This window comes from Macrosteles quadrilineatus, unplaced genomic scaffold (assembly GCF_028750875.1).
Source record: "Macrosteles quadrilineatus isolate MER2022 unplaced genomic scaffold, UCM_ALF_1.0 Scaffold_2__2_contigs__length_208266976, whole genome shotgun sequence".
NCBI classification, from domain to species: Eukaryota; Metazoa; Arthropoda; class Insecta; order Hemiptera; family Cicadellidae; genus Macrosteles; species Macrosteles quadrilineatus.
The window spans coordinates 57,207,452-57,234,855 of record NW_026542595.1 but is presented as its reverse complement, the minus strand read 5'-3'; the positions used below and the strand labels follow the sequence as shown (position 1 = coordinate 57,234,855).

The 27,404-nt window shown below is 34.8% G+C and overlaps 1 protein-coding gene across 1 annotated transcript; it reads right to left on the bottom strand.

Moving 5' to 3' along the window:
* Positions 1-26,654, bottom strand: LOC128985702 (ras-related protein Rab-30-like). Its single transcript, XM_054405493.1, has 6 exons — positions 26,494-26,654; positions 21,691-21,792; positions 9,952-10,035; positions 6,037-6,220; positions 4,263-4,414; positions 1-3,329 (listed from the first exon to the last, which is right to left on the bottom strand). The coding sequence occupies exons 2-6, from the start codon at positions 21,775-21,777 to the stop codon at positions 3,228-3,230; spliced, it is 609 nt and encodes a 202-aa protein (XP_054261468.1). The 5' UTR covers positions 21,778-21,792; positions 26,494-26,654; the 3' UTR covers positions 1-3,227.
* Positions 26,655-27,404: the final 750 nt, after the last annotated feature.

Sequence of the window (27,404 nt, the reverse complement as noted above, 5' to 3'; positions counted from 1 at the left end):
TATAATGTTTATTTTATTAAATTAACAATGCATTATTCTTTTATTATGTTTCTTAAACTGATAAAATTAAAGTAAATCATGAATGCACAACAAAAAGTTGTAAAATTATTGAACCCCACCAATAAAATAAGTTTAAGTTCAAAATGTTGTAATACTACATTACACAAATAATACAAAATAAGTCTTTTAGTCTTATTAGAATAGGTACTATACTCCGTTCACAATATTTAGGCGGTTTGAGGGGAAGTTTCCCCACACTTTTTTCTCCTTAATGAATTTTGCAACTAATTAACGTTTTGACAAATCTCAGCTGTTGAGCTATGTTTACTGGGATCAAGACGTGGAGGGGATAGATATCTTCCTCTAGAAACGCCTAAATTCTATGAATGGAGTATAATATACAATACAAAAAAAGTGTTGGCAGTTTTACCAAACTTATTATGAGCAAAACTTTCTAAATTTAAACACAGAGAGTTAAAACAGTAAAGTTTGTGTTGAGTGGATCGGCTGAGGGCAACACCATTTAAGAATCAAACTTTTTTGAGATTTATAAATACACTAGCTGACCCGGCGAACTTCGTATCGCCTAAGTTATAGGTTTCCCCTAAGACAGACCGATGGAAAGAAAGTACCGTTACGTTTAATTTTCAAGATGATCTCGTTCGCATCGCTCAATCACGTCCTGGTTGAAGTTCGTTCGCTACGCTCACTCACCTTTGGGTTGGAGCTCGTTCGCTACGCTCACTCACCTTTAGGTTGGAGCTCGTTCGCTGCGCTCACTTGCCTACAGGTTAGCTCGTTCGCTACGCTCACTCGCCTCCAGGTTGAAGTTCGTTCGCTACGCTCACTCACCTTTTGGTTGCAAATTAGCTGTTGTCATAAATGTAAAAGAAATAATAGTGCTGCACCCTGTTGGTAATCCTTGTAACTTTAATGCTATTGAACATCATAGAACAGAACCATTGAAACAGCTGTTAAGATTCATTAATTCCATTTCTCATAAGGTTAACATGGGAAACTCCAGAGCCACTGGGGCGGAGCCCTTTTAAGAATTTCGAAACGGGAAATAGTTTACGTCCGATTCGCATGCCTACAGAATTTACACACCAAATTTCATAACGATCGGTGAAGTCGTTCCGGAGGAGTTTGCAGACAAACACTGTGACACGAGAATTTTATATATATTAGATTTTAAACATAATCGTAACCATTTTATTAATTTTTTATTAAGAAGCTTATTTGATGGCTCCAGTTTTGCACATTGCACTTTATTTATCATTGTAATATTAGTACGATAACTGATAGTGTCAGAAGAATGTCTTAAAATGCTTACGGAATATTCAAATTGGGAGAAACAGCAAACTGTAAATTGAGTTTGTAAAAAAGAAAATCTAATTTTCAGCAGTTACAACCAAAATATGTGGAACCTTTAGCTAACAAGGGTCCTGATACTCTTGAGCAGATAAAAACAGCTCTGATCAACAAAGTGGTTTAAGTAGATTAATGGATTGAGTTAATTCTCATAAAAACTATTATGACAGACATTTTTATAAAATTTTTCTCCTAGGACGCTAGGCCCTAGTACGGGATCGTTTTTCACAATACTTCAGGATAGCCCTAGGGGCTACAGCATTATTACTAAAATTCATTAGTGATTGGGTGAGATTTGAACCTAGGACCTCAAGGACTGAAATCCTGCGCTCTACGGCTAAGACCAGCTCAATCTCGGAATACATTCCTTATTAGGTAATGCTGTGTCTAAAAAGAATGGTTCTCATTTATACAACAAAATATAATTTTTTCAAATTGTTATACCCTTCTTAAATGTTTAAACAATGTACGAGTACAAAGAAAAAGACAAGTGAGAAATATTTTACAAATGATTTTAATTTAAATAGGCCAGTTTAGGTTAGCCATAAAAGTAAAATTAAGTAACAAAGTCACATAAGTTAAAAACAATTATAACAATTAACACAAGTAAAATAACTTATATAACAATTCATTTTAATGACATGGAATTTTTATAATACTGTTTTTTACTTAATTCAAAAACGAATTCACAATGAGTTAAAACCCCACCACATTACATGTAAGATAGTAATAATAAAACAAATTATGCTAACATAATAACCACAGAAATTACCACAAAAAATAAATCAAAATTATTTTAAAATAGCTTAGATATTTAAATATATTTAGTTTAAAACAAACACCCAATCAGTGCTCCTATTTACAGGTAAGTACAAATGCCTTAACATACAGGGTAACAACAATAAGCTATATCACAGGAAATGTACACTATTCTGTACAACCATTCAACATTGTAAAGAGAAAGTGTCAACATCTTGACATTCAATCCTCCGAATGAACAGATTATACTAGAAAATTGACAATGTTGTTACAATAACATTAGTTAACATGAGTCAAATTGTAAGACTTATCTTGTCTTAGAGAAAAAATTGTCATGCTTACCTTTACAAAGCACATAACTATTCACTTGAATGCATGAAAGATCAAAAATGTATTACTTTGATACCGTTCAAACTTAAAGGAGGATAAAACTAAGATATAATCCAGGATCTACTTCATTATAATGTGCTCTATAAACAAACATGTCTAATTAAAATACTTTCAGGTTGTGTTAGTTGGAGAAGATTTGGAGATGTAAGTTAACTAGAAGCAGGAATTATATCTAATTATACCTGAATATTAAAATAATCTGTAACATAAATAAATAATAAAATTACTAAAAATAACATTTCTTTACTAAAACATTCATCATATTTCTTATCGAATCTTCTTATTGACAAATGTTTCTGTAATTGTTAATTAATACTACAACTAAATAAGTACTAAACCAGTGTCTCAAATACCTGATTAAAATGTGATGTTATACAAAGTTCAGGGAAAGCAATTCTCGAATCTGCTAATGACTATTTACTCTATTATTCTAAATTGTTTATTTGGTCTTGTTTAAATTAACTATTAAATGCAGGGGGAATTTTATACTTATTATGTCAGTCTAAAACCATTGTTATTTTGCTTAAAATTGATAAACATCATAATGCGTGCGACAAACCCAACTTACAAAGGTACAAAGGATTTTCACCACGATTGAACCTGTATTCATTTTAATACAGGTGTTTTCCAGGACAAGTACCAACTACACCAGCAGAGATGTGTAATGTTTTAGGCCACAACCAAGGAAACAGACGAGGAAGTTGAGCTTAGGAGAGTCTTGAGCAGCAAGAATCACCTATAGAAGTTGTCCGTCCATTGATTGTAGGATTTGTCTGATCATACCTGGGCAGTTCTTTACATCGAGCTTGCTGTTGGAAAATAAACAGAGATAGCATAAAAGACAATCACTCACATTCACAAAGGATCACTAAAATGATCAAGTTGTGTATTAAAATCACAACTTTCAGTGATCAAAAGGAAGCTAAAAACGTGATTTATACTTGGCAGGAATGTCAATTTTCTTTCAAGATGTTTTCAAATAGTATGACAAAACCAATGGTCCCATAAGGGTGAAAACCAGATATAATAGTAGTGAGGTATTATAATTATATTATATTATAATAGGGAGTGTTGCACGACGTCCAAATGTCACAATGTCCAATGATATAAGTCAGTGTTACGACATCTAAAATATAATTTTTGAGCTGTCTAATGACGTCCAATATAAACTATTTGACTGTAGCACAAAGTCAAATTCGCATCATGTCTAAAAGTACAGTAACTGCAAGAAACACAGTCTTTTCTACTAGTTTTGGGCGTCATGGGATTGGCTCGTCGTGCAACAGCACACTTTATACTCTTAAAAACTTGTTGCAGGTGTCGTCCAGAGCTCTTGCATACGGAGCAAGGTTAGATTAGGTTAAGTTATGTTAGCTTAGTATGCCTTACAGACGGTAAAATAGTACTCTGTGTGCAGGCGCTATGGATGTCGTAAGAATGCGCTGAGCTATTGGACGTCTTGCAAGTGGCAGCGTGAAACAGCTCAAAAACTATATTTTGGACGCCGTGCAATGCATCCATAGTGGATGAAGTAAAGAACGTGACGTTGGTCTCAGATTTGAATTAGTTTCCTGAGTTGTGACGGGAGCTCAATGGAGACCTTAATTTACAGACAACTCTTGTACTTGCTTGAACCTATTCTGAACTTTTACCTATTCTTGCCACACACAATTGTCCAGGTTTGCCATGAAAACGCAAAGGACCAAACAAAAGTCCTGATGTACTGGAGTGACCATGCATACCTCCATGAGCTCAGCAGCTATCTGCAGAAAGAGTCTCTCCACATTGTCCGCCTCTTTAGCTGAAGTTTCCAGGTAATACATATTGTGTCTCTGGGCAAAGTCCTCACCTACATGAGTGGGAATCTCCCTGTCTTCTCTGTCAATTTTGTTACCTAATAAAACAAATAATAATTTACTAACATGTATTTTTTGCCCAGTAATAAAACCCTAGTGTTTAAAGGATAGATCATTTTCAGGTTACAATTTTGATTTGTTAGCACTACAGTATTTTCTTATGTAAGATAAAAGATGATGTTTTGTAAGTTGGCATTGTCGTTCGATACCATTTTGTTAATAAGCGTTATTTCATTGAAATATTAATTTTAACTGTTCAATCAATTTTGAAAAGTAAGGAAAATTTTACTTTTGACTATTGATACAACTTCAGTATCCAATAGTCAATCTGATTTTAATAACACAATTTTGAGGAGCGAGCTGGTCTAGTGGTAGAGCGTAGGACTTCGGTTCCCGAGGTACTGGGTTCAAATCCAGTCAACCACTAATGGATATTATCCATGTGATAATGCCACAACCTTCTAGGACTAGACTGAAGTAATGTGTAAAACAGTTCTGGGCTAGAACTAGCATCCTAGGACGTGGAAATAATCCTACTAATAATATTATAAATGAGAAAGTTTAGATGTATGGATGTATGGATGTATGGATGTATGTTTGTGACAAGTGAACGCGAAAAATACTGGTCGGATTGGGCTGAAATTTGGCATGATGATAGCTCACATTCCCGATTAACATATAGGCATATTCTTATTTCAAAAATCCTTTCGGGCTCCGCCCCAGTGGCTCTGGAGTTTCCCATGTTAACCTTATGAGAAATGAAATTATTGAATCTTAACAGCTGTTTCAATTTAACAAGTTGGTTCTGTTCTGTGATGTTCAATAGCATTAAAGTTACAAAAATTACTAACAGGGTACAGCACTATTATTTCTTTTACATTTATGACAACAGCTAATTTGCAACCAAAAGGTGAGTGAGCGTAGCGAACGAACTTCAACCTGGAGGCGAGTTAGCGTAGCGAACGAGCTAACCTGAAGGCAAGTGAGCGCAGTGAACGAGCTCAAACTAAAGGTGAGTGAGCGTAGCGAACAAGCTCCAACCTAAAGGTGAGTGAGCGTAGCGAACGAGCTCCAACCTAAAGGTGAGTGAGCGTAGCGAACAAACTTCAACCAGGACGTGATTGAGCCATGCGAACGAGATAATCTTGAAAATTAAGAAGTTAAACGGGGCAAAGCCCGCGGGTTACAGCTAGTAGGTAATAAATAACCAAAAATATATAAAAAAAATTAACAAAATCCAAGCATTGTTGTAGAGCGTTTGTGTAAAATAAATTAAAATTATGTGAGAAAATCAGAAAATTAATCAAATTATTGTAACAAGAAGAACCATAATGGAATGTTTATTTTTACAATATTATGAATTATTTAAAAATCATCGGCTGTTCTAATATTAATTTTAAACAGGCTAAAGAAAAAATATAAGGTAAAAGAACTGAACAACTGTGGAATAATTTTAGTAATCATGGCTGAAGAAACTGATTGATAAATATGATGTATCAGGTTTAGTTTTAGATGTCCAGTCAGTTACAAATATTATCACAACAAGCGCACGTGTGTTGAAGAAACCAACCTCAACTCGTGGTCCCCAGTAATTGGGCTGTTTCTACAGTACAATGCAATACAATTTGACTAGCAAACATTATGCAAGAGTTAAACATACCAACTAGCACCCTGAGCACCTTGCTACTGGCGTACTCCTCTATCTCCCGCAGCCAGTCTGGCAGACAGTCGAACGTCGGCTGACAGCTGATGTCATACACCAGGATCAGAGCGTGTGCAGACCTGTAGTAGCTCTGTGTGATGGAGCGAAACCTCTCCTGACCAGCCGTATCCCAGATCTGCAGCTTTAATATCAACAAAATCATGAAACTTTATGAAATTGTTCTCTAAATGCCCACGAATGTTTCTATTTTATTCTCAATCTTAAAATTCCCTAGAGCTCTACCCCCAGGACTCCTGGGATAGCGTTTTTGTATGTTAACTTGTTTCATGGTAAAATAAACGGTGTCAGCAATTTGACACATACTTTCTCCCATTATAGCTTGTCAACAACAACCTTTATCCTTTATCAAGAGTAAGCGGAGAGAACAACTATGATATTTTATAGGAAAAATCACAAAAGTTGCAATAGCTTTTGAACCGTAATTTTTACAGCAATGGAGGGGGCACTATTTTTACTTTCTCCCCCTATACCATAGTATATGGAGAAAGTATTGTTTTCGTCAAAATTTTCGAGTTTGAGTTTTGAGTGGATATATTCGTTTTGGGTCCCCCTGGACCCAAAAAAGTGGTTTTCGTAGTGATGTCTGTGTGTGTGTGTGTGTGTCTGTGTGTCTGGATGTGTACAGAGCTAGAGACTACACCTGTGGTCCGATTTCGATGAAATTTGGTATGTAGGTTCTAACCCATGGTATCTCCAGGAGCTTTTTTAATTTTTTGAAATTTTGATTTTTAATGGGGATTTTCCCATAAAAACCCATAAAAAACCGGAAAAATCGGATTTTCTCAAAAATGGCCTGAACGATTTTTATAAAAATTTAGTATGTTGTAGCCCTTTAAATTCTGAACAAAATGGTAAAAATCCAATTTCTGTAAAAATTACGGTTCAAAAGTTATGGTAAATTATGTTATTTTCCCATAAAAACCCCATAAAATAACGAAAAATAGGATTTTAGACAAAAATCCGGTTTTGATTTAACATAGTACGAGGTGTTAGCCCGTCCTACGTACGGGAATTCAGTAGTCAGTTAAAACCGTGTACAATTCAAATCAGCTAGTTTACACATATAAAGACAAAGTTTCTTGCAGTTTTAATGTGAAAAATCATCTTGTAAACAAATGTTGTGTGACCAAATATGTTTTTATTCCATCATAGGCTTAGGGTACTGTTTCTTAACTGGGCTATGCTAATATCGATTGAAACTATTGATTCGATTAGTAAACCTTCATGCGTTGTTTTCACCGTCAGCAAGTTTGGTTGGTTAGGTTAGGTTATGATAGCATAGCCCAGTTAAGAAACTGTACCCTAAGCCTATACGACATGCATTTTAAATCCGATAATTTTACAATAAAAGAGCAATTCTGCAATTTTTACGATGTGAAAAGCGTTGAAGTGAAATTTGCAGCCGATTCGCACAGACGCACACTGATTATAAGTAGCCTACAGTAGAGAGAGTAATAGTCAATTGAGAAGTGTATAGACTTAGTCAACGATACCACCTTCCATAGCATACCTGCCTCTTCCATAATTATTATCACCACAATACAACTACTATACACAATTTCCAGTAGGTCTGAATAGAAACGACCTAAAATAAAACGATAATATCCAATAATATTCACAGTACACATAAATCGTCACACCTATCCTTTATATCAATTTCACTGCATTAATTGCTAAATAAATAGGTAAGTGTAAACAAAGAAAAGTAAAAACAATAACAGTTTGTTTTGAAACAGCTGTTTGGTTCAACTAACATTAATTTGAAAAAAAAAGAACTCACGATTACTAAAAGAACTGGTCACATGTAGCAGGAATATAAAAAGTAAACACGCTAGTAAAGCTAATGACGTAATTGTCAATGTTTATTATCCATACCGTTATCAGTTCTATCCTTAATAATTACCCACCCTCATTGAATAAGTGTACATTGTAATTTCCCATATTAGTTAATTTAAACTACAATATATTCATAGTTAAAATAAAAGTGATATTTTCACGTTTGGGGGCGCTGATATAGGCGCCCCTAAACGTAACCACAACTGAACACGATTTCATAAAAGGATGGTTTGTCTAATTGCAGTATCCTACGTCAATTGTTGACGTTGTGTTCAATCTTTGTATAACACTCGGCTGAGGTTGTGGTGGTAATTTAAAATTGTGATTCCTGATTATTCTTGATCTTCTTTTTATGACATCAATATTTCCGGGCCTAATCCAAACAAAGTTAAGTAGACAAACATTAATTGTAAACAAAAAGCTACCATGAAGAATTAAAACATGTAAACATTGTTATTTTTCTATTCTTTCTTCGAAAATTTGAATAGTAAAATAATTTGCATTTATCCTTTTTTATTAAGACTCGTGTACAGAGACTCGATTTGTACTGTGGTTTAATTAATTTTGGTCTAAATTATTTTAAACTGTGGTCTTATTATCTCTACTAATCTTACTTATTTCCTATAATCAATGACAAAATAAGAGTAAATAAAATAACCTCATAGTTCCATAGTTTATATTTAACCAGCTGTTAGTTAAAACAAATTATATTGCTCTAAAACAAATCGAAGATTACAAAGATTGCTTTAAAAAAATAATTTGAACATCCTAGTATTTTACTATGTATAATTTTATTAATCTGTCATCCTCTTACAGAAGAATTGAACGTATCAATGATTTGCATTCCACATAGTATAAATAAGTCAACCCTAAGTATGTCTTTACATTTTTATCCAAATGCTGAATTTGTGACACAAAAGCTGAATGTTTACAGCTGTTATGTTAAGCAAATTATTTTATGCCAAAAGCTAGTTTAGAATCTTAGCGTCGGCTGCTAGACTTTTTAAAAATTAAAACTTAATTTCTAAAAAACTGGGACCCTAAACTAAAATTATGGCTTCGACATTCCCTAGTTTTCAAAATTTTCTTTCTTTCAACACAAAAATCGTGAAAATCCGTCAAGTGGTTGATTCAGAATCGTGAAATAAAAAAACACACTTTCGTTTTAATATTATAGATGTTATGGTCCTTACAATTTTGATAGTTTTTTTTTAGAAATTTTTATTTTTAATGGGGATTTTTCCATATAACCCCATAAAATGACGGAAAATCAGATTTTCCCAAAATTAGTCCGAACGATTTTGATAAAAATTTAGTATGTTATAGTCCTTTAAATTCTGAAGAAAATTGTACAAATCCCATTTCCGTATATTTACTCTCACCGCTTACACATGATAAAGGTTGTTTACAAACTTATGGGAGAAAGTATGTGTCAGAATGCTGATACCGTTTATTTTAAGAATTATAAGGACCATAAAATACTAGTTTTGATCAAAACTGGTTTTTAAAATAAGATTTTTTTATCGGCTTACCAGAATGAAATCCAGGGGCTATCAGAATGAATAATAAGATTTTTTTGTTATTTTAAGGGTTTTTGTGGAAAAATCACCTTTAAAAATCAAAATTTTAAAAGGCCTGGAAATACCAAGGATTAGTGCCTACATTATATAGGTACTGAAGTGGTAAGACTAGCTTTTAGCATTGGTAAATTAACAAATGAATAAATTTATAAATTATAAATTACTACATTAGGTGTACCAACTCTCAGCAACCAGACAGACCATAACTAAGGTCAACAAGACCAGCACCTATCATGAACCTTTTAAGTTACAATCACTAATCAGTAAAGTAAGTTTCAGAAATGAAATAATATTTTAACATTTTGTAAAAGTTTGATACAGAGAAATATGTTTTCTGGACAGTGGAATGAAATTGTGCTACTAATGAGTTAATGATGTAACTTTTAAACTGGTCAACAAGATTAGGTTAGAAACAAACAGAGAAATGTCTATTTACCTTCACTTTTTCGTTATCGATTTCAACTGTTTTAATCATGAAATCAACACCAATGGTAGCCCCTTGGCCTGGAGGAAACAGCCCCTAGAAATAGAAAACAAAATTGTCATATGTTTTTAATCTGTCCTCGTGCCGGTTCAAAAAAGCCTAGGCCTAATTTCTATCCATCGGCTGATAGCAATATCTGATACAATTCATTCTTCTATTTTGTGCATGGTGACACTTACATTACTTCTGTAATCAACTTAATTTGCATGAGTATAAAACCCCATTTTAAACCATTCAACCATTTAAAACCATACAACTTCATATGCAATTTCATACTTAACACTGTTGTACAAGTACACTCAATGCTAAAATAATCCATCTATATGGCTACATAATACAATAAAGGTTTTCATTGTTCTATCCCTTTTTCAGCTGTCCTACTAAACCAATTTTTACGATTGAGATGTCATTGTAAAGCTTACGATCTAGTGTGCCGATTTTTAAATCAAAAGATTTAAAATCCGCGACAGGCAATGGACAAGTCAGTCCAACATGACGTAACGCGGAAGGATACGAACTGGAAGACCGTTGGGAGCCGTGCCGTGTGCAAACGTCTCGTCGTCACTCGTGGCTCAGTAATCGCGTAGTCAACATGTGAAGTCGCGTTTTGTCGCTGGTGTAGGACGAATTTATTAATATCTTAATTCGTAGCTCGGAAATTAGCGTTCGGGCGGAAATTGTACATGCATCAAACGATCGCAATTGTCAAAATTTCGCCGAATTGCATTTGGGGGTGTGTTTTATTAGTATTAAGTCGAGACAGTTGAGATGCCGGATTGATTGTTCGCGTTCGTGATGAAAATTCGTACATGCATCATATCGATAGCAAATGTCAGTTTCTAGCGAATCGCGGGTCGTCGTGACGGTATTTTCAATTGAATCATTAAACGCCAGCTCGAAAAAACAAGAATTAATAAGTCCTACACCAGAAAAAACCGTGTCGTGATATTCCGCTCGGTCAGACAAAAAGTCACAAAACCACGAGTCAGTTTTTAAATGTTCGGTACGCGTGAATCTTCGTCGGAATGAATGTTAATGTGTCGACATGTGTACGTAAGTAAATGTTTGTGTTATTTGTGTTTTAGTATTAAAATAGTCTTGCCAATCTGCCACATTTTTTCACATGTACCACTCGTTTTACAAGTTATGAATCATGTTTTGTTTGGTCTGAGATTTTCATGTTTCATTTGGTCTACTTAGAGCACATGGTCACGATTCAGGATAAAATGTTTTAAATTTCTGTGCCGATTTTTAAATCAAAAGATTTAAAATCCGCGACAGGCAATGGACAAGTCAGTCCAACATGACGTAACGCGGAAGGATACGAACTGGAAGACCGTTGGGAGCCGTGCCGTGTGCAAACGTCTCGTCGTCACTCGTGGCTCAGTAATCGCGTAGTCAACATGTGAAGTCGCGTTTTGTCGCTGGTGTAGGACGAATTTATTAATATCTTAATTCGTAGCTCGGAAATTAGCGTTCGGGCGGAAATTGTACATGCATCAAACGATCGCAATTGTCAAAATTTCGCCGAATTGCATTTGGGGGTGTGTTTTATTAGTATTAAGTCGAGACAGTTGAGATGCCGGATTGATTGTTCGCGTTCGTGATGAAAATTCGTACATGCATCATATCGATAGCAAATGTCAGTTTCTAGCGAATCGCGGGTCGTCGTGACGGTATTTTCAATTGAATCATTAAACGCCAGCTCGAAAAAACAAGAATTAATAAGTCCTACACCAGAAAAAACCGTGTCGTGATATTCCGCTCGGTCAGACAAAAAGTCACAAAACCACGAGTCAGTTTTTAAATGTTCGGTACGCGTGAATCTTCGTCGGAATGAATGTTAATGTGTCGACATGTGTACGTAAGTAAATGTTTGTGTTATTTGTGTTTTAGTATTAAAATAGTCTTGCCAATCTGCCACATTTTTTCACATGTACCACTCGTTTTACAAGTTATGAATCATGTTTTGTTTGGTCTGAGATTTTCATGTTTCATTTGGTCTACTTAGAGCACATGGTCACGATTCAGGATAAAATGTTTTATTAAATTTGGTTATGTCATACAAAGGATTTAAGTTATAATAGTGAACCTAGTCAAATGAAAATTATTTCTTAAATTGAATTGAAATGGTGTATTAATTTAAAGAGCAATGTTTATCTGTGATATTATTATTTTTGTATTCTATGTAAAGTCAGATTCTATCATCGTCAGTATTATTATTTAAAACGTTTGTATTTCATGTGTAGAATAATTTTTGAACAGTATTACATTTTTTAATAGTGAGAGTTTGATTGTGTAACGTAAATGGGGGTAACAGAGTGCTCGGTCGAAGGCTAGGGTTGATAAAGGGTCATGAGGATAGACTCCCATTAAATTCATAAATATTAAATACTAAATAAAAAATTATCAAATAATCGACTCAGCAGTCGATTGGCCCCGTTGCACTGATCAGCAAGGAGTGATGTAGATCACAAACCTACATAATAGTCCCTGTTTGATTAAATTGTAAACTGGCCAGTTTGATAAGTACGAACATCTTTGGGGAGTCTGTGATCCAAAACAAATAAATAAAATCATCAAGGCTAGGTTTTCCCGAGACTTTGCAGTTTTAAAAATGAACAAACCGCCAATTTGAACATTCAATCTTGCAATCAACTCTCTCACTCTCTCTTTCAAAATATTGTTAAATTGTGCACAAAAAAGGTTATTACATTGTTTATATTTGTTACTTGTATCACAGCTCAATTCGACTCATTATACAGTATTTTTACAAATCACCATCTTTTCATTATCCTGTGTTTCAGCTGTTAGTATCATTAGTATAAAACTGGTAAAGTAAAGAGGTAAATGGCTTAACTGAAAGAGGTATACAAAGTATTCACAATGAGTGTTGATGATCACATTTTGTAAATATATTTTGACAGTGCAATTTTTATAAGTTCAGTTCATAATATTTAATATCAAATTGGTGAATTCATAAATAATCGGCTTAACCAAAATCCAGTGTATATAAACATCTTGAAGTCATACTTTTGATAAATATTTCTCTGAACAAACAGTCGATAAATATTTTCAATCAATATTTCAATATTATTATTTGCAATTTTACAGTTTTACAGAGTATCAATTCATATCACAATCTTTCATCAGAACAGCACATTTTAAATTCATGGAGTGTTCAAATAGACACATCTATTAGTTTTAAGAAGTGTTAGAATTAAGCTGAAGAAGGTGTGAAGGAGGACAACATATCAGACCTCTCACGGTCCATAAATCGGACTTCTGGGATATTTAATTACAGGGCCCACACTTAACATCTTTATTTCCACTGCGCAGCTCTGTGATTAATGTCCTCAGTAGTTCAATTAAAAGTGTAAATTAAATTCATTAAACCCCACCAGGGGGCAACTTTTTGTTATACTCACACCTGTATGGAATAGCCAAATTGCATTACATAAAGGTGTGAGGTGATTTTACTTAATTGATCATTCCATCAAGCAAAATCACCTCACACCTTTATGTAATGCAATTTGGCTATTCCATACAGGTGTGAGTATAACAAAAAGTTGCCCCCTGGTGGGGTTTAATGAATTTAATTTACACTTTTAATTGAACTACTGAGGACATTAATCACAGAGCTGCGCAGTGGAAATAAAGATGTTAAGTGTGGGCCCTGTAATTAAATATCCCAGAAGTCCGATTTATGGACCGTGAGAGGTCTGATATGTTGTCCTCCTTCACACCTTCTTCAGCTTAATTCTAACACTTCTTAAAACTAATAGATGTGTCTATTTGAACACTCCATGAATTTAAAATGTGCTGTTCTGATGAAAGATTGTGATATGAATTGATACTCTGTAAAACTGTAAAATTGCAAATAATAATATTGAAATATTGATTGAAAATATTTATCGACTGTTTGTTCAGAGAAATATTTATCAAAAGTATGACTTCAAGATGTTTATATACACTGGATTTTGGTTAAGCCGATTATTTATGAATTCACCAATTTGATATTAAATATTATGAACTGAACTTATAAAAATTGCACTGTCAAAATATATTTACAAAATGTGATCATCAACACTCATTGTGAATACTTTGTATACCTCTTTCAGTTAAGCCATTTACCTCTTTACTTTACCAGTTTTATACTAATGATACTAACAGCTGAAACACAGGATAATGAAAAGATGGTGATTTGTAAAAATACTGTATAATGAGTCGAATTGAGCTGTGATACAAGTAACAAATATAAACAATGTAATAACCTTTTTTGTGCACAATTTAACAATATTTTGAAAGAGAGAGTGAGAGAGTTGATTGCAAGATTGAATGTTCAAATTGGCGGTTTGTTCATTTTTAAAACTGCAAAGTCTCGGGAAAACCTAGCCTTGATGATTTTATTTATTTGTTTTGGATCACAGACTCCCCAAAGATGTTCGTACTTATCAAACTGGCCAGTTTACAATTTAATCAAACAGGGACTATTATGTAGGTTTGTGATCTACATCACTCCTTGCTGATCAGTGCAACGGGGCCAATCGACTGCTGAGTCGATTATTTGATAATTTTTTATTTAGTATTTAATATTTATGAATTTAATGGGAGTCTATCCTCATGACCCTTTATCAACCCTAGCCTTCGACCGAGCACTCTGTTACCCCCATTTACGTTACACAATCAAACTCTCACTATTAAAAAATGTAATACTGTTCAAAAATTATTCTACACATGAAATACAAACGTTTTAAATAATAATACTGACGATGATAGAATCTGACTTTACATAGAATACAAAAATAATAATATCACAGATAAACATTGCTCTTTAAATTAATACACCATTTCAATTCAATTTAAGAAATAATTTTCATTTGACTAGGTTCACTATTATAACTTAAATCCTTTGTATGACATAACCAAATTTAATAAAACATTTTATCCTGAATCGTGACCATGTGCTCTAAGTAGACCAAATGAAACATGAAAATCTCAGACCAAACAAAACATGATTCATAACTTGTAAAACGAGTGGTACATGTGAAAAAATGTGGCAGATTGGCAAGACTATTTTAATACTAAAACACAAATAACACAAACATTTACTTACGTACACATGTCGACACATTAACATTCATTCCGACGAAGATTCACGCGTACCGAACATTTAAAAACTGACTCGTGGTTTTGTGACTTTTTGTCTGACCGAGCGGAATATCACGACACGGTTTTTTTCTGGTGTAGGACTTATTAATTCTTGTTTTTTCGAGCTGGCGTTTAATGATTCAATTGAAAATACCGTCACGACGACCCGCGATTCGCTAGAAACTGACATTTGCTATCGATATGATGCATGTACGAATTTTCATCACGAACGCGAACAATCAATCCGGCATCTCAACTGTCTCGACTTAATACTAATAAAACACACCCCCAAATGCAATTCGGCGAAATTTTGACAATTGCGATCGTTTGATGCATGTACAATTTCCGCCCGAACGCTAATTTCCGAGCTACGAATTAAGATATTAATAAATTCGTCCTACACCAGCGACAAAACGCGACTTCACATGTTGACTACGCGATTACTGAGCCACGAGTGACGACGAGACGTTTGCACACGGCACGGCTCCCAACGGTCTTCCAGTTCGTATCCTTCCGCGTTACGTCATGTTGGACTGACTTGTCCATTGCCTGTCGCGGATTTTAAATCTTTTGATTTAAAAATCGGCACAGAAATCTCCCCTGCCAAAAAAAATTGGCCCGAGCGACCTTCAGGTCCGCACGAAGGCCTTTTCCATCCCGGGACAATTTCGACCCGGCGCGACGACGCTTGACGTGGCAACTGACGCTTCATTCATACGACACATTTTTTTGTTCATTTTTCCATTGATTTACATTTAATACATTTAACACGAAACAATTTTACACATAAACATTTGAAATTTGAATAACAAAAATAGAAAATCTGAAACTTTAACAATAATAAACATTTTGCTTTGAGGTCGGTACTGAGAAATTAAAAATTGTTGTCAACTAACACCTTGTGTCATAAACCAAAACTGCATCAATCCATCAACAATTTGAATGGTGTAAACGCGCACGCTTAACACACTGTAGAATTATCTAGCATTCAGCGTTGAGTAGATGTCAACAGTCAGTTCATTGACCCGTAGCGCAGTCGACAGTCAGCTGTTGCCGATGGAGTGGGCGAGGGCGGGGGACATTGTTGTGGTGAACGGCCCGATGTCTGATATTATGTAACCACGCTCTGCTACCACTTTTTGTAAAGAAAAAAAAGAAATTCTTCACTTATATTCAAAATATACTCTTTACTTAATTGATCATTCCATCAAGCAAAATCACCTCACACCTTTATGTAATGCAATTTGGCTATTCCATACAGGTGTGAGTATAACAAAAAGTTGCCCCCTGGTGGGGTTTAATGAATTTAATTTACACTTTTAATTGAACTACTGAGGACATTAATCACAGAGCTGCGCAGTGGAAATAAAGATGTTAAGTGTGGGCCCTGTAATTAAATATCCCAGAAGTCCGATTTATGGACCGTGAGAGGTCTGATATGTTGTCCTCCTTCACACCTTCTTCAGCTTAATTCTAACACTTCTTAAAACTAATAGATGTGTCTATTTGAACACTCCATGAATTTAAAATGTGCTGTTCTGATGAAAGATTGTGATATGAATTGATACTCTGTAAAACTGTAAAATTGCAAATAATAATATTGAAATATTGATTGAAAATATTTATCGACTGTTTGTTCAGAGAAATATTTATCAAAAGTATGACTTCAAGATGTTTATATACACTGGATTTTGGTTAAGCCGATTATTTATGAATTCACCAATTTGATATTAAATATTATGAACTGAACTTATAAAAATTGCACTGTCAAAATATATTTACAAAATGTGATCATCAACACTCATTGTGAATACTTTGTATACCTCTTTCAGTTAAGCCATTTACCTCTTTACTTTACCAGTTTTATACTAATGATACTAACAGCTGAAACACAGGATAATGAAAAGATGGTGATTTGTAAAAATACTGTATAATGAGTCGAATTGAGCTGTGATACAAGTAACAAATATAAACAATGTAATAACCTTTTTTGTGCACAATTTAACAATATTTTGAAAGAGAGAGTGAGAGAGTTGATTGCAAGATTGAATGTTCAAATTGGCGGTTTGTTCATTTTTAAAACTGCAAAGTCTCGGGAAAACCTAGCCTTGATGATTTTATTTATTTGTTTTGGATCACAGACTCCCCAAAGATGTTCGTACTTATCAAACTGGCCAGTTTACAATTTAATCAAACAGGGACTATTATGTAGGTTTGTGATCTACATCACTCCTTGCTGATCAGTGCAACGGGGCCAATCGACTGCTGAGTCGATTATTTGATAATTTTTTATTTAGTATTTAATATTTATGAATTTAATGGGAGTCTATCCTCATGACCCTTTATCAACCCTAGCCTTCGACCGAGCACTCTGTTACCCCCATTTACGTTACACAATCAAACTCTCACTATTAAAAAATGTAATACTGTTCAAAAATTATTCTACACATGAAATACAAACGTTTTAAATAATAATACTGACGATGATAGAATCTGACTTTACATAGAATACAAAAATAATAATATCACAGATAAACATTGCTCTTTAAATTAATACACCATTTCAATTCAATTTAAGAAATAATTTTCATTTGACTAGGTTCACTATTATAACTTAAATCCTTTGTATGACATAACCAAATTTAATAAAACATTTTATACTGAATCGTGACCATGTGCTCTAAGTAGACCAAATGAAACATGAAAATCTCAGACCAAACAAAACATGATTCATAACTTGTAAAACGAGTGGTACATGTGAAAAAATGTGGCAGATTGGCAAGACTATTTTAATACTAAAACACAAATAACACAAACATTTACTTACGTACACATGTCGACACATTAACATTCATTCCGACGAAGATTCACGCGTACCGAACATTTAAAAACTGACTCGTGGTTTTGTGACTTTTTGTCTGACCGAGCGGAATATCACGACACGGTTTTTTCTGGTGTAGGACTTATTAATTCTTGTTTTTTCGAGCTGGCGTTTAATGATTCAATTGAAAATACCGTCACGACGACCCGCGATTCGCTAGAAACTGACATTTGCTATCGATATGATGCATGTACGAATTTTCATCACGAACGCGAACAATCAATCCGGCATCTCAACTGTCTCGACTTAATACTAATAAAACACACCCCCAAATGCAATTCGGCGAAATTTTGACAATTGCGATCGTTTGATGCATGTACAATTTCCGCCCGAACGCTAATTTCCGAGCTACGAATTAAGATATTAATAAATTCGTCCTACACCAGCGACAAAACGCGACTTCACATGTTGACTACGCGATTACTGAGCCACGAGTGACGACGAGACGTTTGCACACGGCACGGCTCCCAACGGTCTTCCAGTTCGTATCCTTCCGCGTTACGTCATGTTGGACTGACTTGTCCATTGCCTGTCGCGGATTTTAAATCTTTTGATTTAAAAATCGGCACACTAGCAAAGTGACGAATGGTTACTAAAAAGGTAATTTCTTCAAGGCTTCACTCCCCTAGTGTTGGATTTTTTAGAGTTTGCTTTCAAAGATTCAGTGATGATAATCAGCTTTCATTAACTGTTTAGAAGTGAACAGTTGATCTTTCAGTTTAATGTTTTAATTGCATTATTCATTTTGCTTAGGAATCGAACCCTATAAAAATGTGCCATTTTTGCACGGGTCTCCTCATCCATATACTTAATACAATAAGGGTTTTCTCAACATCTCTTTTCTAGTCGTCACTTCCGCCTAGCAACGGATGATTTTTCCCCCGCCCCTTGCCCTTTGGAGTTTACCTGTACTCACAGGAAAGCTCAGTTCGCCTCAGTTCTTGTTCTCGTTGAACTCTGTTCAGTTCTCTTCATGTTTTGAGTTTGTTTGCAACCATAGCGTCCCCGCTGTGTTGTCTCTTTTGTCCACGCTTCTCTTAAAGGCGTTTTGGATTAATTGTCTCTTCATAACTCTTTCTCTTATGTATCATTGTTCAGTTTTAAAGTAAAGTCCCTTTATTACTCTAAATCAAAATTAGTGTTTATAGTCTCTTGTGCTGCTCTAAATTACTCTCCCCCTCTATGCTCTACTCTTCTACAACTTCTTTGTGCGCGTTCGTGAATGTATTGTTTAACGGTCTACCGCGACAGAAGATATTTATTGAAGGACATTTGTTTTGGCGTGAACGCTCAATTTAATCAAGATCAAGATCCCTCTCTCCCTAGTGACTCATCCCTCTGTGCAACACCCTAGCTTGGACACGACGCCTTCCCCTAGCCTAACAGAACAATGGAAATTGGTGAGTAACTCTCTTTTCTTCATTCATTTAATTAAGGTGTTTCCAAGCTCTATGGTTCCCGACCTAATCGGGCGGTCCTTCGAGTTTTACATATTTTTCACTCTCTGGTTTTGTAACTACCATATTTTATTCCCCCATTGAACATTCGGTCCCACCAGCCGGATTGTAAAACAAATTTTTACGATTGAGGTGCCATTTTAATGCTGATCTAGCGTACCTGTGAATGGTAATTAAAAAGGTAATTTCCTTTAGAGCTTTGCCCCTCACGTTTTAGTTATTAATAGAGTCCATTTTCAAAGATCCAGTTATGATGACCAACTTTCTTTATAACGGTTTAAATGTAGCCTAAATTATAATTTAACAGTTAAGATCCTTCAGTTGAATGTGCAACCACAGTCAGATTGTAAACAAGAGAATAAACAGTTCATGAAAATCTATATACTTATATAATACGCAAGCAGGTTTTTTGTGACAATTACTCCTCCGAAATTACTGAACCGATTGACATGTTTTTGGTGTCATTGGAAAGAGCGTAACGTGAAGTTGTGGAGGAAACTTTCTTTTTAGGGAAATAATTAGAGTGTGAGGTGCTGGGTCCCTTTAAAGTTTCGTATTCCTCCATAAGATTAACATGGGAAACAAACATTGTTATTAAACTACAGCTGTTGTCAGAAATGCTGTTCTGCTATTTAATTTAATTTGTTTACAAGGAGAATTGTTTTTGGTGCCATGTGGTCAATGAATTATATACTTTTGCATATATTTTAAACGCTATACACTATATAAAATGATAGTACTGTAATACATTAAGAGATCTTAATTTAAATAATCAATAAGCAGGATTGAGCTTTTGCCTACATGTTTCCTGGTAAGTGGGTTGTAACGGTTTCTCATAGTATTATAGTATCTTGCAGTAAAACCGAATTTTTCTTTTCTCTATTCTCACCCCGTAGCGAAGCACGGGCAGAGCAACTAGTGTAATTTAAATAGGTTAATTTTTAACAACTGTGACCTGATTAAGGTAGATAAATCACTCTTTAGTGCAGATCTAAAATCAACAAATTTAATTTAAATTCAAATCAAAAGTCATTTATTCCATGATAAATCAGTTACAATTCAGTAGTTATATTCAAATAACTGTTCTAAGCAAACATAATCTCTAAAAGGTAAATAAGGGAACATTGAACTTGATTCATTTAGCCTCGGATAAAGGTTTTGGACCCTATTAAACTGCACAGTTTGCACACACGTCCTCTCACATTTGTATAAATAACTAAACTGCTGGGAGTAACACAGCTATGAGTAACATAACAATGCCACCATAGATAGTCTGCAACAATCATGTTGACTAGTTGAGTTAGGTTGCTGTTTTAAAAATGAACTTTATTAGAATCTAGTTGAATTATTGAGATGAATTTTATAAACTCATCCAATCGTAAAGTAACGAGGCGAAGAAGATAGATGTAAGCAATTATACCGGGTGTCCGAAAAATAACTCCCTAGTTTTGATAAACGATTGTTTATTGTAGAAAATACATATTCTTATATCTAATACATGAAATTAAAGAGGGTTTACTCAAGTTTATTTTGACATTAGTACACCTCGATATGTGACCCATTTGTAGCTCTACAGATATCTAACCGGTATTCGATCTCTCTCCAAGTGTTAGTTAACATATCAGGTGTCACTGATACTACTGCAGCTACGATTCTTTGACGAAGAATGGTCAATGTCACGTATCTTTTCTGAATAAACCAAGTTCTTAACGTAACCCCACAGGAAAAAATCCAGTGGTGTTATGTCTGGGCTTCTTGGAGGCCACGCGATCGGGCCAGCTCTCCCCGGCAAGATGGATGGGGAGAGCTGGCCCGATCGCGTGGCCTCCAAGAAGCCCAGACATAACACCACTGGATTTTTTCCTGTGGGGTTACGTTAAGAACTTGGTTTATTCAGAAAAGATACGTGACATTGACCATTCTTCGTCAAAGAATCGTAGCTGCAGTAGTATCAGTGACACCTGATATGTTAACTAACACTTGGAGAGAGATCGAATACCGGTTAGATATCTGTAGAGCTACAAATGGGTCACATATCGAGGTGTACTAATGTCAAAATAAACTTGAGTAAACCCTCTTTAATTTCATGTATTAGATATAAGAATATGTATTCTCTACAATAAACAATCGTTTATCAAAACTAGGGAGTTATTTTTCGGACACCCGGTATGTTTACGAATACCTAACAAATAACATACTTACTTGTGTAAATCTGCGAACTAGACAAGTCTTCCCAACTCCAGCATTTCCAACCAGAACTACTTTGAATAAAAATTTATAATCCTCCATATTGGCAATAAAGTTCTGAAAGAGAGTGTTATGAATCATTAAATGACAAGTTTTGATACCAGTTGAATAACAAACTATATAAAAGTACCAGAGCATGTTCATGTTTGCAAATCATAAACTTAATTTAGCCTCGTTGATTCATATCAAATAGTCAAAAACTTTGGACATTAGCGAGAAAAATAATTTTAAAATGTATTGAGCAAAAATAAAAGCATTAAAATCTTCATTGAAGATTTGACATAAATGCAGTAAATTATTATGGTAGGTTTTCCTAGCTGCCAAATATGGCTGCGGAGTTGTGAATGTCAGGTGAGCTTCTAGTGTTTTAAGGGCTGTACCAGTACTTGACAATTGTGTGAAGAGTCAGAGCCAAAACACACAGCCGTACTCGGCAGCTAGGAAAACCCACCTTAGTCTCAAAATCCGAAAAAGGTGCATTCCTCTGCCTGCTTTTCTAGTGCATTAAAGAGGAGTATGTTTTTATCTACAGTGACAGGGACACAAATTTCATTGGAGCAACAATTCATTAACCAACACTAACTACTTTTCTCTTACACTGGCACTGCAACAAAAAATGTAAATAATCTTATCTTACTATATATATATATATATATATATATATATATATATCTTACTAATATTATAAATCTGAAAGTTTGTGAGTTTGTGTGTGTGTTTGTGTGTGTGTTGCTCAATCACGCATAAACTATTGGACGGATTGGGCTGAAATTTGGCATGATGATAGCTCACATTCCCGATTAACATTAAAGCATATTCTTATCTCAAAAACCCTTTCGGGCTCAGCCCCAGTGGCTCTGTAGATCCCCATGTTAATCTTATGATTTTTCATATTTAAAAGGAATTAATGAATCTTAACAGCTGTTTCAATTAAACAAGTTGGTTCTGTTCTACGATGTCCAATAGCATAAAAGTTACAAGAATTACCAACAGGGTGCAGCACTATTATTTTTTTTTAATTTATGACAACAGCTAATTTCCAAACAAAAGGTGAGTGAGCGTAGCGAACGAACCTCAACCAGGACGTGAATGAGCCACGCGAATACTTATGAAGTTAAACGGGGCAAAGCCCGCGGGTACAGCTAGTATATCTATAAGTATAAAAGAGGATGTTTGTATATATATTTGGCAGTGATAGACTCAGACACCGCTGAACCTATTGCCACGAAACTTGGTACATACGTGTAGAATTTCATGGAATAGGTTTATACACCATCAATTTCGTGATCCGTCCAATCGGCTCCGCCCCAGTGGCTCTGGAGTTTCCCATGTTAACCTTATGAGAAATGGAATTAATGAATCTTAACAGCTGTTTTAATTAAACAAGTTGGTTCTGTTCTATGATGTTCAATAGCATTAAAGTTACAAGGATTACCAACAGGGTGCAGCACTATTATTTCTTTTACATTTATGACAACAGCTAATTTGCAACCAAAACGTGAGTGAGCATAGCGAACGAACTTCAACCTGGAGGCGAGTTAGCGTATTGAACGAGCTAACCTGAAGGCAAGTGAGCGTAGCGAACGAGCTAACCTGAAGGCAAGTGAGCGCAGCGAACGAGCTCCAACCTAAAGGTGAGTGAGAGTAGCGAACAAACTTCAACTAGGACGTGATTGAGCCATGCGAACGAGATCATCTTGAAAATTAAGAAGTTAAACGGGGCAAAGCCCGCGGGTTACAGCTAGTAATATTATAAATGTGAAAGTTTGTGTATTTGTTTGTTTGTTTGTTTGTTTGTTTGTTTGTTTGTTTGTTTGAAGTTCAATCACGCATTAACTACTGAACGGAGTGGGCTGAAATTTGGCATGATGATAGCCCACATTCCCGATTAACATATAGGCATATTCTTATCTCCAAAATCCATTTGGGCTCCGCCCCAGTGGCTCTGTAGTTCCCCATCTTAACCTTATGAGTATTCATATTTTAAAGGGAATTAAAGGATTTAGTCAGCTGTTTCAACTTAAAAAGTTGGTTCTATGCTATGCAAAAGCATTAACAAGTATAAGATTTACTAACAGGGTGCAGCACTATTAGTGTTTTTTTTTGCATTTTTATGAAAACAGCCAATTTGCCTATTATTTAAGATATAGCCTACCTTAAATATTAGTCTTATCAACAGTTCAGTGGCTACACAATGAACTTTAAATAAGCTAATTTGAACCAAGCAGCAACAAATAACTGTGATATGTAATGAGAACTGTCAAAGTAGGATTGTTTACAGTTGTGTTTATGTTTTAATTTAATGAATAATGTGTGATATTTTGCGAATGTTTGATAATATATTTTTCTCTATTGTTTAGGATAAGTGGTAGAACATCATGGCTATGGTAGATGAGTAATACCATGTAATACTTTAGTATACTGTAAATTTGAAGAAGCAAATTGTATCAAACTGTGTTCTCCCCCATTGCAAACACAAAGCTTGAGTATAACTGCAATAAGCATTTTATACTAATATGCCAACCCCGTACGAAGGACAGGTACTCTGCTAGTATATCCATATTGTTTGAACATAAATTTGGATTTTAAACTCAGGGTTCTGAAATCTGGGGGGTGTGGAATATTGCATGAACGGAAAATCAAATTAGAACAGTACTGTTTATGTTACACAAAAATTATTTTTTCATTACCGGTTCCGGTACTTTTAAGCTGTTACCCGAAGTAAAAGCTTTATAAAACAAAAATATTTAAAGATTAAACTAACAATCAATTATTCTTATTGTTTAACATCATGAGTGAAAAAGCAGCATTGGTCTTAGTGGCTTTTAAAGCTCTTGTATGTAAATTAGTCTCTACATCTCGTCAAATCATGACAAACACCAAAAGTGCTGAACTTATTTTTTTAATTTCATTAAAACTAAATTTTATTCTGTTCTAACTCATTGTCACTAAATTGAATAAATTTGGTGTTGCGGTGTTAAAACCAACTAAATTAGGAATAAAACTAGCGGAGATGAGAAAATACTATTATAAAACTAGTATAAACGCAAAAATGTGTACAAACAAATAGAAGAGAACCACATTAAAGGCGCTCGTGTCCAGAGATGCAAATTATAGTTATATATCAATATTAGGTTATCACTAATACGTTACTGAGCGATAACAGGTTATCGTAACCAGTTATATATCAATTACTTAATACAGAACTCCACGCCGATACAGAGCATATTTTAAGGCATTTCCACTGGGCGACAGTGGCGGCGGACTTACTGGGGGGGTCCGGGGGTTCTCTCCCGGAAATTTGTGCATAAATTATAGTGAAAATCACACATTTCTATCTTTTAATGAATTTTTCTATTATATTTGCTTTTAAATAGTCATTATAATCTCACTTAATTACGTATTCTAGAACGTTGTAACAGGCCAAGAATCCCTTTACAACCTCGTGGGCTCAACTCTAAAATATTTACAAAATGTTACCTATTTACTAAATACTTTGTTAATTCCGATAGATTTAAAATGTGAATCATTAAAAAATATGCCGGCACCACCCATAGCAACTGGGCGACAAAATCTCAGCACTGGGAGACACTTGTGTCACGCAGTTAACATGTTAACGCCGATATCGATAAGTCCGGAATGAAACGACGACTAACCGTTGCCGAGCAAAACTGTTATTCCTCCTCCATTACGGAACTGACTGTTATTCTAATGAATTCATTATGAAACGTTGATTTTCCATTTCATCATAATATTTATTAACTGATTGTAACTTACGTGTGCATGTGTGTGTATGTGAAAGAGAAAGGAAGAATCCCCTAATGCTTCCGTACGGTACTCAAAAACTATCGGTCAAACTGTAAATTAAAGCATTTTTTTTACCGTGGAAATATTTTGCACATACCAGATGCCTAAATAACTTAGAAGCTTCTGTACCACTTAGCAAATTTAAGCAGTGGTCCAAAATTGTGTGAAGCTAATAACTCACCAATAAATAGTGAAGTGTGCCATATGATGTCTGTTGTTGGTGCTATTTCGCCACGATAGGCCCGATACAATGATACACATATTGTCGCGTGATAAAGGACATGTTCACACATAGCAGAGTAGGTACCAACATCGTAGCCCAGGAACACATTAGAGGGGGTGAAAAGTCACAAATTGTTCGTGCAAAATTCCGGGACAAAAGGACGGAGTACAGTCATACATATAGTCACTCTAATGTGTTTCTGAGTTATGACTTTGGTGTATGCGTGAACATGTTCTTTATCACATGTATATCACTGTACTGGGGCCTATTGTTCCAGGATATATTCGTCAATAAATTTATGCGTGAGCACTTTTCTCTTTTCAATTTCTTGACCCCCTCTAATCGTTCCTCAGTTACAACATTGGTGTATTGCTATGCGTAAACATATCCTTTACAACATGACTATATGTGTACCGGTATTAACTTAACTTATACTACGCGGGCCTATTGTGACGGAATAGCACCATCAATAGACATCATATGGCACACTGGCCCACGCTCCACTATTTATTGGTGAGCTATGTATTGGCAGATTCACATCAATGTGGTTCAAGTCATTTTCAACCATAAACTTAGGCCTACTATTTCAAATAGCTTTCTTCTTCCAAGAGTTTATAATTAGGCTACTTTTCTAATAGATTATGATACAGGCTAGACATCAGAAGGAAAATTAAGCAGATGTTGAAATGGATAACTTAAAGGACTACTCTGAAGTTAATTTTCCTTACCAGTAGATCCAAACAGCATCAATGATATTGTTGTCAAGTATAATGGTTAAAACAAGCAAACTATTTCCTGAGTGATTTTAAACATATTTCTAAAATTACATAATTAATTGTGAGATTTTTATTTCATTTTCCTGAATTTTGACACAACCACAACATTGAACATTAAGGAATGACAGATGAAAAGAAAAAATGAAATGACAGTTCTTCAAAGCTACCAACATACAGATCTATGAAAATTAGTATTGAAATCTGCTTTTATATGTACTATAATAAATCACACATTGTATTACGTATAGCTTATTAAGTGCTTTAATAAAAGGAAACATTATTATTATCTGTTGAAAAAATATGCGTTTAATACTATAAAATGTTGTATTGAAAAGACTCGGTTAAAGATTGATAAAATACACTCTACTCAGAGTCAATGGTTTTTAGCGAATTTCCCTATAGGGAAGTAGCTATTAGCAGGTCTATACTCAATGCTATTAGTATGTTTTATCTATGCTATTACCATAGACTAACCAACACAAGTAGACTTCTCATCCCATTGTAAATTTTGAAGCACGTTTTTCGTGTCTAGTTCATGTACGTGACACAAAGGCGCTAGTGTCGATGAAACTTTGTTTGCATTATTTTAGGGTTAATTTCTTGATTTGTGCTTTACTGTTTGGTTATATATCTAGGGGACAAGTTATTGTTTATGATTAGATCGTATTATTTGGTTAAACGAGGTTTTAAAAATAACGGGAAACAAATTGTAAACAAAACACGACCTCTACATAAACCGTACATGAACTAACAATAAAATTGTCTTTAGCTGTTCCATAAGGATGAGAAATCTACTAAGGGAGTATGTTTTATCTATGCTATTACCGTAGGTGGCACGGTAAGACCTAGACCCGGGACCGATT